General features: G+C 63.4%; 1 protein-coding gene across 1 annotated transcript in view; it reads left to right on the forward strand.

Annotated features, from left to right (window-relative positions):
* Positions 1–16,709, forward strand: part of TRAPPC10 (trafficking protein particle complex subunit 10) — a 62,742-nt gene extending 46,033 nt beyond the window's left edge. Inside the window, exons 4-6 of the mRNA XM_075581912.1 lie at positions 1,247–1,393; positions 16,257–16,371; positions 16,581–16,709. Coding sequence (XP_075438027.1) covers positions 1,247–1,393; positions 16,257–16,371; positions 16,581–16,675 — 357 coding nt within the window. The 3' untranslated portion in view covers positions 16,676–16,709. The remainder of the gene's footprint in view (positions 1–1,246; positions 1,394–16,256; positions 16,372–16,580) is intronic.
* Positions 16,710–17,313: the final 604 nt, after the last annotated feature.

Genomic DNA, 17,313 nt, shown 5'->3' on the forward strand with positions numbered 1-17,313 from the left:
GTTCAAGTGTGCGGGGGGCGGCAGGGGCAAGTGTGCGGGGGGCGGGGGGGGCAAGCGTGCGGGGCGCCAGGGGCAAGCGTGCGGGGCGCCAGGGGCAAGCGTGCGCGGGCGGCAGGGGCAAGCGTGCGGGGGGCGGGAGGGGCAAGCGTGCGGGGGCGGGAGGGGCAAGCGTGCGGGGGCGGGAGGGGCAAGCGTGCGGGGGCGGGAGGGTCAAGCGTGCGGGGGGCGGGAGGGGCAAGCGTGCGGGTGCGGGAGGGGCAAGCGTGCGGGGGGCGGGAGGGGCAAGCGTGCGGGGGTGGGAGGGGCAAGCGTGCGGGGGTGGGAGGGGCAAGTGTGCGGGGGGCGGGAGGGGCAAGTGTGCGGGGTCGGGAGGGGAAAGTGTGCGGCGGGCGGGAGGGGCAAGTGTGCGGGGGCGGGAGGGGCAAGTGTGCGGGGTCAGGAGGGGCAAGTGTGCGGGGGGCGGGAGGGGCAAGTGTGCGGGGGCGGGAGGGGCAAGTGTGCGGGGGCGGGAGGGTCAAGTGTGCGGCAGGGGCAAGTGTGCGGGGCGGCAGGGGCAAGTGTGCGGGAGGGGCAAGTGTGCGGGGTGGCAGGGGCAATTGTGCGGGGGCGGGAGGGGCAATTGTGCGGGGGCGGGAGGGGCAATTGTGCGGGGGCGGGAGGGGCAATTGTGCGGGGCGCCAGGGGCAAGTGTGCGGGGGCGGCAGGGGCAAGTGTGCGGGGTGGCAGGGGCAAGTGTGCGGGGGCGGTAGGGGCAAGTGTGCGGGGGCGGGAGGGGCAAGTGTGCGGGGCGCATGGGGCAAGTGTGCGGGGGACGGGAGGGGCAAGTGTGCGGGGGGCGGGGGGGGCAAATGTGCGGGGGGCGGGGGGGGCAAATGTGCGGGGGCGGGAGGGGCAAATGTGCGGGGGGGCAAGTGTGCGGGGGGCGGGGAAGTTTGCGGGGGGGGAAGTGTGCGGGGGGAAGTGCGGGGGGCGGAGAGGGGGGGGGAAAGGGCGGGAGGGGGGGAGTGTGCGGGTGCGGGAGAGGGGGGGGGAGAGGGGGAGTGAAGTGTGCGGGGGCGGGAGGGGGGGGGGAAGTGTGCAAGAGGGGAGGAGGTGTGTGGGGGGGATCTTTGGGGGGCAGGAGTGGGGGGGATGTGTGCGGGAGAGGGGGAAGTTGGCGGGGGGCGTGAGGGGGTGAGAAATGTGCGTGGGTGGGGCAGCCCCCGGGTTATATAGTGTGGGGTTATCAGCCTGTCCCCCCCCGCAGGTGTCCATCCCCCCGGGGGCCCTGGATTGCTGGGTGTTCCTGAGCTGCCTGGAGGTGCTGCAGAGGATTGAGGGGTGCTGCGAGCGGGCGCAGATAGACGCCAACGTGGCGCACACCGTGGGACTGTGGACCTACGCCACCGAAAAGGTGACCCTGGCGCCCGGTCCTTCCTCCCCCCCCCCCCCCACAGGGTGACCTGTACCCCCTGTCACAGCTGCGCCCCCTCGGGTCCCTGTGTGGGATATAATGTCCCTGTCCCCCCTGTCACAGCTGCGGTCCCTCGGGTCCCTGTGTGGGATATAATGTCCCTGTCCCCCCTGTCACAGCTGCGGTCCCTCGGGTCCCTGTGTGGGATATAATGTCCCTGTCCCCCTGTCACAGCTGCGGTCCCTCGGGTCCCTGTGTGGGATATAATGTCCCTGTCCCCCTGTCACAGCTGCGGTCCCTCGGGTCCCTGTGTGGGATATAATGTCCCTGTCCCCCTGTCACAGCTGCGCCCCCTCGGGTCCCTGTGTGGGATATAATGTCCCTGTCCCCCTGTCACAGCTGCGGTCCCTCGGGTCCCTGTGTGGGATATAATGTCCCTGTCCCCCCTGTCACAGCTGCGGTCCCTCGGGTCCCTGTGTGGGATATAATGTCCCTGTACCCCCTGTCACAGCTGCGGTCCCTCGGGTCCCTGTGTGGGATATAATGTCCCTGTCCCCCCTGTCACAGCTGCGGTCCCTCGGGTCCCTGTGTGGGATATAATGTCCCTGTCCCCCTGTCACAGCTGCGGTCCCTCGGGTCCCTGTGTGGGATATAATGTCCCTGTACCCCCTGTCACAGCTGCGCCCCCTCGGGTCCCTGTGTGGGATATAATGTCCCTGTCCCCCTGTCACAGCTGCGCCCCCTCGGGTCCCTGTGTGGGATATAATGTCCCTGTACCCCTGTCACAGCTGCGGTCCCTCGGGTCCCTGTGTGGGATATAATGTCCCTGTCCCCCCTGTCACAGCTGCGCCCCCTCGGGTCCCTGTGTGGGATATAATGTCCCTGTACCCCCTGTCACAGCTGCGGTCCCTCGGGTCCCTGTGTGGGATATAATGTCCCTGTCCCCCTGTCACAGCTGCGGTCCCTCGGGTCCCTGTGTGGGATATAATGTCCCTGTCCCCCCTGTCACAGCTGCGCCCCCTCGGGTCCCTGTGTGGGATATAATGTCCCTGTCCCCCTGTCACAGCTGCGGTCCCTCGGGTCCCTGTGTGGGATATAATGTCCCTGTCCCCCTGTCACAGCTGCGGTCCCTCGGGTCCCTGTGTGGGATATAATGTCCCTGTCCCCCTGTCACAGCTGCGCCCCTGTGTGGGATATAATGTCCCTGTCCCCCTGTCACAGCTGCGGCCCCTCGGGTCCCTGTGTGGGATATAATGTCCCTGTACCCCCTGTCACAGCTGCGGTCCCTCGGGTCCCTGTGTGGGATATAATGTCCCTGTCCCCCTGTCACAGCTGCGGCCCCTCGGGTCCCTGTGTGGGATATAATGTCCCCCTGTCACAGCTGCGCCCCTCAGGTCCCTGTGTGGGATATAATGTCCCTGTCCCCCCTGTCACAGCTGCGCCCCCTCGGGTCCCTGTGTGGGATATAATGTCCCTGTCCCCCTGTCACAGCTGCGGTCCCTCGGGTCCCTGTGTGGGATATAATGTCCCTGTCCCCCCTGTCACAGCTGCGCCCCCTCGGGTCCCTGTGTGGGATATAATGTCCCTGTCCCCCCTGTCACAGCTGCGCCCCCTCGGGTCCCTGTGTGGGATATAATGTCCCTGTCCCCCTGTCACAGCTGCGGTCCCTGTGTGGGATATAATGTCCCTGTCCCCCTGTCACAGCTGCGGTCCCTCGGGTCCCTTTGTGGGATATAATGTCCCTGTCCCCCCTGTCACAGCTGCGGTCCCTCGGGTCCCTGTGTGGGATATAATGTCCCTGTACCCCCTGTCACAGCTGCGGTCCCTCGGGTCCCTGTGTGGGATATAATGTCCCTGTCCCCCTGTCACAGCTGCGGCCCCTCGGGTCCCTGTGTGGGATATAATGTCCCTGTCCCCCTGTCACAGCTGCGGCCCCTCGGGTCCCTGTGGGGGATATAATGTCCCTGTCCCCCTGTCACAGCTGCGGCCCCTCGGGTCCCTGTGTGGGATATAATGTCCCTGTCCCCCTGTCACAGCTGCGGTCCCTCGGGTCCCTGTGTGGGATATAATGTCCCTGTCCCCCTGTCACAGCTGCGGCCCCTCGGGTCCCTGTGGGGGATATAATGTCCCTGTCCCCCTGTCACAGCTGCGCCCCCTCGGGTCCCTGTGTGGGATATAATGTCCCTGTCCCCCTGTCACAGCTGCGGCCCCTCGGGTCCCTGTGGGGGATATAATGTCCCTGTCCCCCTGTCACAGCTGCGCCCCCTCGGGTCCCTGTGTGGGATATAATGTCCCTGTCCCCCCTGTCACAGCTGCGGTCCCTCGGGTCCCTGTGTGGGATATAATGTCCCTGTCCCCCTGTCACAGCTGCGCCCCCTCGGGTCCCTGTGTGGGATATAATGTCCCCCCTGTCACAGCTGCGGTCCCTCGGGTCCCTGTGTGGGATATAATGTCCCTGTCCCCCTGTCACAGCTGCGGTCCCTCGGGTCCCTGTGTGGGATATAATGTCCCTGTCCCCCTGTCACAGCTGCGGTCCCTCGGGTCCCTGTGTGGGATATAATGTCCCTGTCCCCCCTGTCACAGCTGCGGCCCCTCGGGTCCCTGTGTGGGATATAATGTCCCTGTCCCCCTGTCACAGCTGCGGTCCCTCGGGTCCCTGTGTGGGATATAATGTCCCTGTACCCCCTGTCACAGCTGCGGTCCCTCGGGTCCCTGTGTGGGATATAATGTCCCTGTCCCCATGTCACAGCTGCGGTCCCTCGGGTCCCTGTGTGGGATATAATGTCCCTGTCCCCCCTGTCACAGCTGCGCCCCTCGGGTCCCTGTGTGGGATATAATGTCCCTGTACCCCCTGTCACAGCTGCGCCCCCTCGGGTCCCTGTGTGGGATATAATGTCCCTGTACCCCCTGTCACAGCTGCGGCCCCTCGGGTCCCTGTGTGGGATATAATGTCCCTGTACCCCCTGTCACAGCTGCGCCCCCTCGGGTCCCTGTGTGGGATATAATGTCCCTGTCCCCCCTGTCACAGCTGCGCCCCCTCGGGTCCCTGTGTGGGATATAATGTCCCTGTCCCCCTGTCACAGCTGCGCCCCCTCGGGTCCCTGTGTGGGATATAATGTCCCTGTCCCCCTGTCACAGCTGCGGTCCCTCGGGTCCCTGTGTGGGATATAATGTCCCTGTCCCCCTGTCACAGCTGCGGCCCCTCGGGTCCCTGTGTGGGATATAATGTCCCTGTCCCCCTGTCACAGCTGCGGCCCCTCGGGTCCCTGTGTGGGATATAATGTCCCTGTCCCCCTGTCACAGCTGCGGTCCCTCGGGTCCCTGTGTGGGATATAATGTCCCTGTCCCCCCTGTCACAGCTGCGCCCCCTCGGGTCCCTGTGTGGGATATAATGTCCCTGTCCCCCTGTCACAGCTGCGCCCCCTCGGGTCCCTGTGTGGGATATAATGTCCCTGTCCCCCCTGTCACAGCTGCGCCCCCTCGGGTCCCTGTGTGGGATATAATGTCCCTGTCCCCCCTGTCACAGCTGCGCCCCCTCGGGTCCCTGTGTGGGATATAATGTCCCTGTCCCCCTGTCACAGCTGCGGTCCCTCGGGTCCCTGTGTGGGATATAATGTCCCTGTCCCCCTGTCACAGCTGCGGTCCCTCGGGTCCCTGTGTGGGATATAATGTCCCTGTCCCCCTGTCACAGCTGCGGTCCCTCGGGTCCCTGTGTGGGATATAATGTCCCTGTCCCCCTGTCACAGCTGCGGTCCCTCGGGTCCCTGTGTGGGATATAATGTCCCTGTCCCCCCTGTCACAGCTGCGCCCCCTCGGGTCCCTGTGTGGGATATAATGTCCCTGTCCCCCTGTCACAGCTGCGCCCCCTCGGGTCCCTGTGTGGGATATAATGTCCCTGTCCCCCCTGTCACAGCTGCGGCCCCTCGGGTCCCTGTGTGGGATATAATGTCCCTGTCCCCCTGTCACAGCTGCGCCCCCTCGGGTCCCTGTGTGGGATATAATGTCCCTGTCCCCCTGTCACAGCTGCGCCCCCTCGGGTCCCTGTGTGGGATATAATGTCCCTGTCCCCCTGTCACAGCTGCGCCCCCTCGGGTCCCTGTGTGGGATATAATGTCCCTGTCCCCCCTGTCACAGCTGCGCCCCCTCGGGTCCCTGTGTGGGATATAATGTCCCTGTCCCCCTGTCACAGCTGCGCCCCCTCGGGTCCCTGTGTGGGATATAATGTCCCTGTACCCCCTGTCACAGCTGCGGTCCCTCGGGTCCCTGTGTGGGATATAATGTCCCTGTCCCCCTGTCACAGCTGCGGTCCCTCGGGTCCCTGTGTGGGATATAATGTCCCTGTCCCCCTGTCACAGCTGCGCCCCCTCGGGTCCCTGTGTGGGATATAATGTCCCTGTCCCCCTGTCACAGCTGCGCCCCCTCGGGTCCCTGTGTGGGATATAATGTCCCTGTCCCCCTGTCACAGCTGCGGCCCCTCGGGTCCCTGTGTGGGATATAATGTCCCTGTCCCCCTGTCACAGCTGCGGCCCCTCGGGTCCCTGTGTGGGATATAATGTCCCTGTACCCCCTGTCACAGCTGCGGTCCCTCGGGTCCCTGTTTGGGATATAATGTCCCTGTCCCCCCTGTCACAGCTGCGGTCCCTCGGGTCCCTGTGTGGGATATAATGTCCCTGTCCCCCTGTCACAGCTACGGTCCCTCGGGTGCCTGTGTGGGATATAATGTCCCTGTCCCCCTGTCACAGCTGCGCCCCCTCGGGTCCCTGTGTGGGATATAATGTCCCTGTCCCCCCTGTCACAGCTGCGCCCCCTCGGGTCCCTGTGTGGGATATAATGTCCCTGTCCCCCCTGTCACAGCTGCGCCCCCTCGGGTCCCTGTGTGGGATATAATGTCCCTGTCCCCCCTGTCACAGCTGCGCCCCCTCGGGTCCCTGTGTGGGATATAATGTCCCTGTCCCCCTGTCACAGCTGCGGTCCCTCGGGTCCCTGTGTGGGATATAATGTCCCTGTCCCCCTGTCACAGCTGCGCCCCCTCGGGTCCCTGTGTGGGATATAATGTCCCTGTCCCCTCTGTCACAGCTGCGCCCCCTCGGGTCCCTGTGTGGGATATAATGTCCCTGTCCCCCTGTCACAGCTGCGCCCCCTCGGGTCCCTGTGTGGGATATAATGTCCCTGTCCCCCCTGTCACAGCTGCGGCCCCTCGGGTCCCTGTGTGGGATATAATGTCCCTGTCCCCCTGTCACAGCTGCGGCCCCTCGGGTCCCTGTGTGGGATATAATGTCCCTGTCCCCCTGTCACAGCTGCGCCCCCTCGGGTCCCTGTGTGGGATATAATGTCCCTGTCCCCCTGTCACAGCTGCGCCCCCTCGGGTCCCTGTGTGGGATATAATGTCCCTGTCCCCCCTGTCACAGCTGCGCCCCCTCGGGTCCCTGTGTGGGATATAATGTCCCTGTCCCCCTGTCACAGCTGCGGTCCCTCGGGTCCCTGTGTGGGATATAATGTCCCTGTCCCCCCTGTCACAGCTGCGCCCCCTCGGGTCCCTGTGTGGGATATAATGTCCCTGTCCCCCCTGTCACAGCTGCGCCCCCTCGGGTCCCTGTGTGGGATATAATGTCCCTGTCCCCCTGTCACAGCTGCGGTCCCTCGGGTCCCTGTGTGGGATATAATGTCCCTGTCCCCCTGTCACAGCTGCGGTCCCTCGGGTCCCTGTGTGGGATATAATGTCCCTGTCCCCCTGTCACAGCTGCGGTCCCTCGGGTCCCTGTGTGGGATATAATGTCCCTGTACCCCCTGTCACAGCTGCGGTCCCTCGGGTCCCTGTGTGGGATATAATGTCCCTGTCCCCCTGTCACAGCTGCGGCCCCTCGGGTCCCTGTGTGGGATATAATGTCCCTATCCCCCTGTCACAGCTGCGCCCCCTCGGGTCCCTGTGTGGGATATAATGTCCCTGTCCCCCTGTCACAGCTGCGCCCCCTCGGGTCCCTGTGTGGGATATAATGTCCCTGTCCCCCCTGTCACAGCTGCGGCCCCTCGGGTCCCTGTGTGGGATATAATGTCCCTGTCCCCCTGTCACAGCTGCGGCCCCTCGGGTCCCTGTGTGGGATATAATGTCCCTGTCCCCCTGTCACAGCTGCGGCCCCTCGGGTCCCTGTGTGGGATATAATGTCCCTGTACCCCCTGTCACAGCTGCGCCCCCTCGGGTCCCTGTGTGGGATATAATGTCCCTGTCCCCCCTGTCACAGCTGCGGTCCCTCGGGTCCCTGTGTGGGATATAATGTCCCTGTCCCCCTGTCACAGCTGCGCCCCCTCGGGTCCCTGTGTGGGATATAATGTCCCTGTCCCCCTGTCACAGCTGCGGTCCCTCGGGTCCCTGTGTGGGATATAATGTCCCTGTCCCCCCTGTCACAGCTGCGGTCCCTCGGGTCCCTGTGTGGGATATAATGTCCCTGTCCCCCTGTCACAGCTGCGGTCCCTCGGGTCCCTGTGTGGGATATAATGTCCCTGTCCCCCCTGTCACAGCTGCGGTCCCTCGGGTCCCTGTGTGGGATATAATGTCCATGTCCCCCTGTCACAGCTGCGCCCCCTCGGGTCCCTGTGTGGGATATAATGTCCCTGTCCCCCTGTCACAGCTGCGGTCCCTCGGGTCCCTGTGTGGGATATAATGTCCCTGTACCCTCTGTCACAGCTGCGGCCCCTCGGGTCCCTGTGTGGGATATAATGTCCCTGTCCCCCTGTCACAGCTGCGGTCCCTCGGGTCCCTGTGTGGGATATAATGTCCCTGTCCCCCCTGTCACAGCTGCGCCCCCTCGGGTCCCTGTGTGGGATATAATGTCCCTGTCCCCCTGTCACAGCTGCGGTCCCTCGGGTCCCTGTGTGGGATATAATGTCCCTGTCCCCCTGTCACAGCTGCGGCCCCTCGGGTCCCTGTGTGGGATATAATGTCCCTGTCCCCCCTGTCACAGCTGCGCCCCCTCGGGTCCCTGTGTGGGATATAATGTCCCTGTCCCCCTGTCACAGCTGCGGTCCCTCGGGTCCCTGTTTGGGATATAATGTCCCTGTCCCCGTGTCACAGCTGCGGCCCCTCGGGTCCCTGTGTGGGATATAATGTCCCTGTCCCCCTGTCACAGCTGCGGCCCCTCGGGTCCCTGTGTGGGATATAATGTCCCTGTCCCCCTGTCACAGCTGCGGCCCCTCGGGTCCCTGTGTGGGATATAATGTCCCTGTCCCCCTGTCACAGCTGCGGCCCCTCGGGTCCCTGTGTGGGATATAATGTCCCTGTCCCCCCTGTCACAGCTGCGGCCCCTCGGGTCCCTGTGTGGGATATAATGTCCCTATCCCCCTGTCACAGCTGCGCCCCCTCGGGTCCCTGTGTGGGATGTAATGTCCCTGTCCCCCTGTCACAGCTGCGCCCCCTCGGGTCCCTGTGTGGGATATAATGTCCCTGTCCCCCCTGTCACAGCTGCGGCCCCTCGGGTCCCTGTGTGGGATATAATGTCCCCCCTGTCACAGCTGCGGCCCCTCGGGTCCCTGTGTGGGATATAATGTCCCTGTCCCCCCTGTCACAGCTGCGGCCCCTCGGGTCCCTGTGTGGGATATAATGTCCCTGTCCCCCTGTCACAGCTGCGCCCCTCGGGTCCCTGTGTGGGATGTAATGTCCCTGTCCCCCTGTCACAGCTGCGGTCCCTCGGGTCCCTGTGTGGGATATAATGTCCCTGTCCCCCTGTCACAGCTGCGCCCCCTCGGGTCCCTGTGTGGGATATAATGTCCCTGTCCCCCCTGTCACAGCTGCGCCCCCTCGGGTCCCTGTGTGGGATATAATGTCCCCGTGTCACAGCTGCGGCCCCTCGGGTCCCTGTGTGGGATATAATGTCCCTGTCCCCCTGTCACAGCTGCGGTCCCTCGGGTCCCTGTGTGGGATATAATGTCCCTGTCCCCCTGTCACAGCTGCGCCCCCTCGGGTCCCTGTGTGGGATATAATGTCCCTGTACCCCCTGTCACAGCTGCGGCCCCTCGGGTCCCTGTGTGGGATATAATGTCCCTGTCCCCCTGTCACAGCTGCGCCCCCTCGGGTCCCTGTGTGGGATATAATGTCCCTGTCCCCCTGTCACAGCTGCGCCCCCTCGGGTCCCTGTGTGGGATATAATGTCCCTGTCCCCCCTGTCACAGCTGCGCCCCCTCGGGTCCCTGTGTGGGATATAATGTCCCTGTCCCCCTGTCACAGCTGCGGTCCCTCGGGTCCCTGTGTGGGATATAATGTCCCTGTCCCCCCTGTCACAGCTGCGCCCCCTCGGGTCCCTGTGTGGGATATAATGTCCCTGTCCCCCCTGTCACAGCTGCGCCCCCTCGGGTCCCTGTGTGGGATATAATGTCCCTGTCCCCCTGTCACAGCTGCGGTCCCTCGGGTCCCTGTGTGGGATATAATGTCCCTGTCCCCCTGTCACAGCTGCGGTCCCTCGGGTCCCTGTGTGGGATATAATGTCCCTGTCCCCCTGTCACAGCTGCGGTCCCTCGGGTCCCTGTGTGGGATATAATGTCCCTGTCCCCCTGTCACAGCTGCGCCCCCTCGGGTCCCTGTGTGGGATATAATGTCCCTGTCCCCCCTGTCACAGCTGCGGTCCCTCGGGTCCCTGTGTGGGATATAATGTCCCTGTCCCCCCTGTCACAGCTGCGCCCCCTCGGGTCCCTGTGTGGGATATAATGTCCCTGTACCCCCTGTCACAGCTGCGGTCCCTCGGGTCCCTGTGTGGGATATAATGTCCCTGTCCCCCTGTCACAGCTGCGGCCCCTCGGGTCCCTGTGTGGGATATAATGTCCCTATCCCCCTGTCACAGCTGCGCCCCCTCGGGTCCCTGTGTGGGATATAATGTCCCTGTCCCCCTGTCACAGCTGCGCCCCCTCGGGTCCCTGTGTGGGATATAATGTCCCTGTCCCCCCTGTCACAGCTGCGGCCCCTCGGGTCCCTGTGTGGGATATAATGTCCCTGTCCCCCTGTCACAGCTGCGGCCCCTCGGGTCCCTGTGTGGGATATAATGTCCCTGTCCCCCTGTCACAGCTGCGGCCCCTCGGGTCCCTGTGTGGGATATAATGTCCCTGTACCCCCTGTCACAGCTGCGCCCCCTCGGGTCCCTGTGTGGGATATAATGTCCCTGTCCCCCCTGTCACAGCTGCGGTCCCTCGGGTCCCTGTGTGGGATATAATGTCCCTGTCCCCCTGTCACAGCTGCGCCCCCTCGGGTCCCTGTGTGGGATATAATGTCCCTGTCCCCCTGTCACAGCTGCGGTCCCTCGGGTCCCTGTGTGGGATATAATGTCCCTGTCCCCCCTGTCACAGCTGCGGTCCCTCGGGTCCCTGTGTGGGATATAATGTCCCTGTCCCCCTGTCACAGCTGCGGTCCCTCGGGTCCCTGTGTGGGATATAATGTCCCTGTCCCCCCTGTCACAGCTGCGGTCCCTCGGGTCCCTGTGTGGGATATAATGTCCATGTCCCCCTGTCACAGCTGCGCCCCCTCGGGTCCCTGTGTGGGATATAATGTCCCTGTCCCCCTGTCACAGCTGCGGTCCCTCGGGTCCCTGTGTGGGATATAATGTCCCTGTACCCTCTGTCACAGCTGCGGCCCCTCGGGTCCCTGTGTGGGATATAATGTCCCTGTCCCCCTGTCACAGCTGCGGTCCCTCGGGTCCCTGTGTGGGATATAATGTCCCTGTCCCCCCTGTCACAGCTGCGCCCCCTCGGGTCCCTGTGTGGGATATAATGTCCCTGTCCCCCTGTCACAGCTGCGGTCCCTCGGGTCCCTGTGTGGGATATAATGTCCCTGTACCCCCTGTCACAGCTGCGGCCCCTCGGGTCCCTGTGTGGGATATAATGTCCCTGTCCCCCCTGTCACAGCTGCGCCCCCTCGGGTCCCTGTGTGGGATATAATGTCCCTGTCCCCCTGTCACAGCTGCGGTCCCTCGGGTCCCTGTTTGGGATATAATGTCCCTGTCCCCGTGTCACAGCTGCGGCCCCTCGGGTCCCTGTGTGGGATATAATGTCCCTGTCCCCCTGTCACAGCTGCGGCCCCTCGGGTCCCTGTGTGGGATATAATGTCCCTGTCCCCCTGTCACAGCTGCGGCCCCTCGGGTCCCTGTGTGGGATATAATGTCCCTGTCCCCCTGTCACAGCTGCGGCCCCTCGGGTCCCTGTGTGGGATATAATGTCCCTGTCCCCCCTGTCACAGCTGCGGCCCCTCGGGTCCCTGTGTGGGATATAATGTCCCTATCCCCCTGTCACAGCTGCGCCCCCTCGGGTCCCTGTGTGGGATGTAATGTCCCTGTCCCCCTGTCACAGCTGCGCCCCCTCGGGTCCCTGTGTGGGATATAATGTCCCTGTCCCCCCTGTCACAGCTGCGGCCCCTCGGGTCCCTGTGTGGGATATAATGTCCCCCCTGTCACAGCTGCGGCCCCTCGGGTCCCTGTGTGGGATATAATGTCCCTGTCCCCCTGTCACAGCTGCGGTCCCTCGGGTCCCTGTGTGGGATATAATGTCCCTGTCCCCCTGTCACAGCTGCGCCCCCTCGGGTCCCTGTGTGGGATATAATGTCCCTGTCCCCCCTGTCACAGCTGCGGCCCCTCGGGTCCCTGTGTGGGATATAATGTCCCTGTCCCCCTGTCACAGCTGCGCCCCTCGGGTCCCTGTGTGGGATGTAATGTCCCTGTCCCCCTGTCACAGCTGCGGTCCCTCGGGTCCCTGTGTGGGATATAATGTCCCTGTCCCCCTGTCACAGCTGCGCCCCCTCGGGTCCCTGTGTGGGATATAATGTCCCTGTCCCCCCTGTCACAGCTGCGCCCCCTCGGGTCCCTGTGTGGGATATAATGTCCCCGTGTCACAGCTGCGGCCCCTCGGGTCCCTGTGTGGGATATAATGTCCCTGTCCCCCTGTCACAGCTGCGGTCCCTCGGGTCCCTGTGTGGGATATAATGTCCCTGTCCCCCTGTCACAGCTGCGGCCCCTCGGGTCCCTGTGTGGGATATAATGTCCCTGTCCCCCTGTCACAGCTGCGGTCCCTCGGGTCCCTGTGTGGGATATAATGTCCCTGTCCCCCTGTCACAGCTGCGGTCCCTCGGGTCCCTGTGTGGGATATAATGTCCCTGTCCCCCTGTCACAGCTGCGCCCCTCGGGTCCCTGTGTGGGATATAATGTCCCTGTCCCCCTGTCACAGCTGCGGTCCCTCGGGTCCCTGTGTGGGATATAATGTCCCTGTCCCCCTGTCACAGCTGCGGTCCCTCGGGTCCCTGTGTGGGATATAATGTCCCTGTACCCCCTGTCACAGCTGCGGTCCCTCGGGTCCCTGTGTGGGATATAATGTCCCTGTCCCCCTGTCACAGCTGCGGTCCCTCGGGTCCCTGTGTGGGATATAATGTCCCTGTCCCCCTGTCACAGCTGCGGTCCCTCGGGTCCCTGTGTGGGATATAATGTCCCTGTCCCCCTGTCACAGCTGCGGTCCCTCGGGTCCCTGTGTGGGATATAATGTCCCTGTCCCCCTGTCACAGCTGCGCCCCCTCGGGTCCCTGTGTGGGATATAATGTCCCTGTCCCCCCTGTCACAGCTGCGGTCCCTCGGGTCCCTGTGTGGGATATAATGTCCCTGTCCCCCTGTCACAGCTGCGGTCCCTCGGGTCCCTGTGTGGGATATAATGTCCCTGTCCCCCTGTCACAGCTGCGCCCCCTCGGGTCCCTGTGTGGGATATAATGTCCCTGTCCCCCTGTCACAGCTGCGCCCCCTCGGGTCCCTGTGTGGGATATAATGTCCCTGTACCCCCTGTCACAGCTGCGGTCCCTCGGGTCCCTGTGTGGGATATAATGTCCCTGTCCCCCTGTCACAGCTGCGGTCCCTCGGGTCCCTGTGTGGGATATAATGTCCCTGTCCCCCTGTCACAGCTGTGGTCCCTCGGGTCCCTGTGTGGGATATAATGTCCCTGTCCCCCTGTCACAGCTGCGGTCCCTGTGTGGGATATAATGTCCCTGTCCCCCTGTCACAGCTGCGGCCCCTCGGGTCCCTGTGTGGGATATAATGTCCCTGTCCCCCTGTCACAGCTGCGCCCCCTCGGGTCCCTGTGTGGGATATAATGTCCCTGTCCCCCTGTCACAGCTGCGCCCCCTCGGGTCCCTGTGTGGGATATAATGTCCCTGTCCCCCTGTCACAGCTGCGCCCCCTCGGGTCCCTGTGTGGGATATAATGTCCCTGTCCCCCTGTCACAGCTGCGGTCCCTCGGGTCCCTGTGTGGGATATAATGTCCCCCTGTCACAGCTGCGGTCCCTCGGGTCCCTGTGTGGGATATAATGTCCCTGTCCCCCTGTCACAGCTGCGGTCCCTCGGGTCCCTGTGTGGGATATAATGTCCCTGTCCCCCTGTCACAGCTGCGGTCCCTCGGGTCCCTGTGTGGGATATAATGTCCCTGTCCCCCCTGTCACAGCTGCGCCCCCTCGGGTCCCTGTGTGGGATATAATGTCCCTGTACCCCCTGTCACAGCTGCGGCCCCTCGGGTCCCTGTGTGGGATGTAATGTCCCTGTCCCCCTGTCACAGCTGCGGCCCCTCGGGTCCCTGTGTGGGATATAATGTCCCTGTCCCCCCTGTCACAGCTGCGGTCCCTCGGGTCCCTGTGTGGGATATAATGTCCCTGTCCCCCTGTCACAGCTGCGCCCCCTCGGGTCCCTGTGTGGGATATAATGTCCCTGTCCCCCTGTCACAGCTGCGGTCCCTCGGGTCCCTGTGTGGGATATAATGTCCCTGTCCCCCTGTCACAGCTGCGGTCCCTCGGGTCCCTGTGTGGGATATAATGTCCCTGTCCCCCTGTCACAGCTGCGGTCCCTCGGGTCCCTGTGTGGGATATAATGTCCCTGTCCCCCTGTCACAGCTGCGGCCCCTCGGGTCCCTGTGTGGGATATAATGTCCCTGTCCCCCTGTCACAGCTGCGCCCCTCGGGTCCCTGTGTGGGATGTAATGTCCCTGTCCCCCTGTCACAGCTGCGCCCCCTCGGGTCCCTGTGTGGGATGTAATGTCCCTGTCCCCCCTGTCACAGCTGCGGTCCCTCGGGTCCCTGTGTGGGATATAATGTCCCTGTCCCCCTGTCACAGCTGCGCCCCCTCGGGTCCCTGTGTGGGATGTAATGTCCCTGTCCCCCTGTCACAGCTGCGCCCCCTCGGGTCCCTGTGTGGGATGTAATGTCCCTGTCCCCCCTGTCACAGCTGCGGCCCCTCGGGTCCCTGTGTGGGATATAATGTCCCCCCTGTCACAGCTGCGCCCCTCGGGTCCCTGTGTGGGATGTAATGTCCCTGTCCCCCCTGTCACAGCTGCGGTCCCTCGGGTCCCTGTGTGGGATATAATGTCCCTGTCCCCCTGTCACAGCTGCGGTCCCTCGGGTCCCTGTGTGGGATATAATGTCCCTGTCCCCCCTGTCACAGCTGCGGTCCCTCGGGTCCCTGTGTGGTATATAATGTCCCTGTCCCCCCTGTCACAGCTGCGGTCCCTCGGGTCCCTGTGTGGGATATAATGTCCCTGTACCCCCTGTCACAGCTGCGGTCCCTCGGGTCCCTGTGTGGGATATAATGTCCCTGTACCCCCTGTCACAGCTGCGCCCCCTCGGGTCCCTGTGTGGGATATAATGTCCCTGTCCCCCTGTCACAGCTGCGCCCCCTCGGGTCCCTGTGTGGGATATAATGTCCCTGTCCCCCTGTCACAGCTGCGGTCCCTCGGGTCCCTGTGTGGGATATAATGTCCCTGTCCCCCTGTCACAGCTGCGCCCCCTCGGGTCCCTGTTTGGGATATAATGTCCCTGTCCCCGTGTCACAGCTGCGGCCCCTCGGGTCCCTGTGTGGGATATAATGTCCCTGTCCCCCTGTCACAGCTGCGCCCCCTCGGGTCCCTGTGTGGGATATAATGTCCCTGTCCCCCTGTCACAGCTGCGCCCCCTCGGGTCCCTGTGTGGGATATAATGTCCCTGTCCCCCCTGTCACAGCTGCGGTCCCTCGGGTCCCTGTGTGGGATATAATGTCCCTGTCCCCCCTGTCACAGCTGCGCCCCCTCGGGTCCCTGTGTGGGATATAATGTCCCTGTCCCCCTGTCACAGCTGCGGTCCCTCGGGTCCCTGTGTGGGATATAATGTCCCTGTCCCCCCTGTCACAGCTGCGGTCCCTCGGGTCCCTGTGTGGGATATAATGTCCCCGTGTCACAGCTGCGGCCCCTCGGGTCCCTGTGTGGGATATAATGTCCCTGTCCCCCTGTCACAGCTGCGGTCCCTCGGGTCCCTGTGTGGGATATAATGTCCCTGTCCCCCCTGTCACAGCTGCGCCCCCTCGGGTCCCTGTGTGAGATATAATGTCCCTGTCCCCCTGTCACAGCTGCGGTCCCTCGGGTCCCTGTGTGGGATATAATGTCCCTGTCCCCCCTGTCACAGCTGCGCCCCCTCGGGTCCCTGTGTGGGATATAATGTCCCTGTCCCCCTGTCACAGCTGCGGTCCCTCGGGTCCCTGTGTGGGATATAATGTCCCTGTCACAGCTGCGGTCCCTCGGGTCCCTGTGTGGGATATAATGTCCATGTCCCCCTGTCACAGCTGCGGCCCCTCGGGTCCCTGTGTGGGATATAATGTCCCTGTCCCCCTGTCACAGCTGCGGCCCCTCGGGTCCCTGTGTGGGATATAATGTCCCTGTCCCCCTGTCACAGCTGCGGTCCCTCGGGTCCCTGTGTGGGATATAATGTCCCTGTACCCCCTGTCACAGCTGCGGTCCCTCGGGTCCCTGTGTGGGATATAATGTCCCTGTCCCCCCTGTCACAGCTGCGGTCCCTCGGGTCCCTGTGTGGGATATAATGTCCCTGTCCCCCCTGTCACAGCTGCGGTCCCTCGGGTCCCTGTGTGGGTTGGTGTCCGAGAACGGTCCGGACTCTGAGGATCTCCAGCGAACGGTGGATTTACTTGCCGGCCTAGGAGAAGAGCGTCCGGAAACAGGTGAGGACCCGTGTGTGTGTGTGTGTGTGTGCGTGTGCGTGTGTGTGTCCGTGTGCGTGCCTGTGTGCGTGTGTGCGCGTGTGTGCGCGTGTGTGTGCGTGTGTGTGTGTGTGTGTGTGTGTGTTACACATCCCGTACCTGATTTACAGCCTGTGTGTTTGTGTGTTTGTGACTCTCTTCTCCATTCTCGTCTCCCGGCCCCTCTGCAGCTAACACAGCTCAGAGCCCCTATAAGAAGCTGAAGGAGGCCCTGTCGTCGTTGGAAAACTTTGAGAAGCATTTTCTGGTCAGTATCGGGCTGTGAGACGCGTTACCTGGTCAGTATCGGGCTGTGAGACGCGTTACCTGGTCAGTATCGGGCTGTGAGACGCGTTACCTGGTCAGTATCAGGCTGTGAGACGCGTTACCTGGTCAGTATCAGGCTGAGAGACGCGTTACCTGGTCAGTATCGGGCTGTGAGACGCGTTACCTGGTCAGTATCGGGCTGTGAGACGCGTTACCTGGTCAGTATCGGGCTGTGAGACGCGTTACCTGGTCAGTATCAGGCTGTGAGACGCGTTACCTGGTCAGTATCAGGCTGTGAGACGCGTTACCTGGTCAGTATCGGGCTGTGAGAAGCGTTACCTGGTCAGTATCGGGCTGTGAGAAGCGTTACCTGGTCAGTATCGGGCTGTGAGAAGCGTTACCTGGTCAGTATCGGGCTGTGAGACGCGTTACCTGGTCAGTATCGGGCTGTGAGAAGCGTTACCTGGTCAGTATCGGGCTGTGAGACGCGTTACCTGGTCAGTATCTGGCTGTGAGACACGTTACCTGGTCAGTATCAGGCTGTGAGACGCGTTACCTGGTCAGTATCGGGCTGTGAGAAGCGTTACCTGGTCAGTATCGGGCTGTGAGACGCGTTACCTGGTCAGTATCGGGCTGTGAGAAGCGTTACCTGGTCAG

Source organism: Ascaphus truei, unplaced genomic scaffold, assembly GCF_040206685.1.
Source record: "Ascaphus truei isolate aAscTru1 unplaced genomic scaffold, aAscTru1.hap1 HAP1_SCAFFOLD_1697, whole genome shotgun sequence".
Classification (NCBI taxonomy): domain Eukaryota; kingdom Metazoa; phylum Chordata; class Amphibia; order Anura; family Ascaphidae; genus Ascaphus; species Ascaphus truei.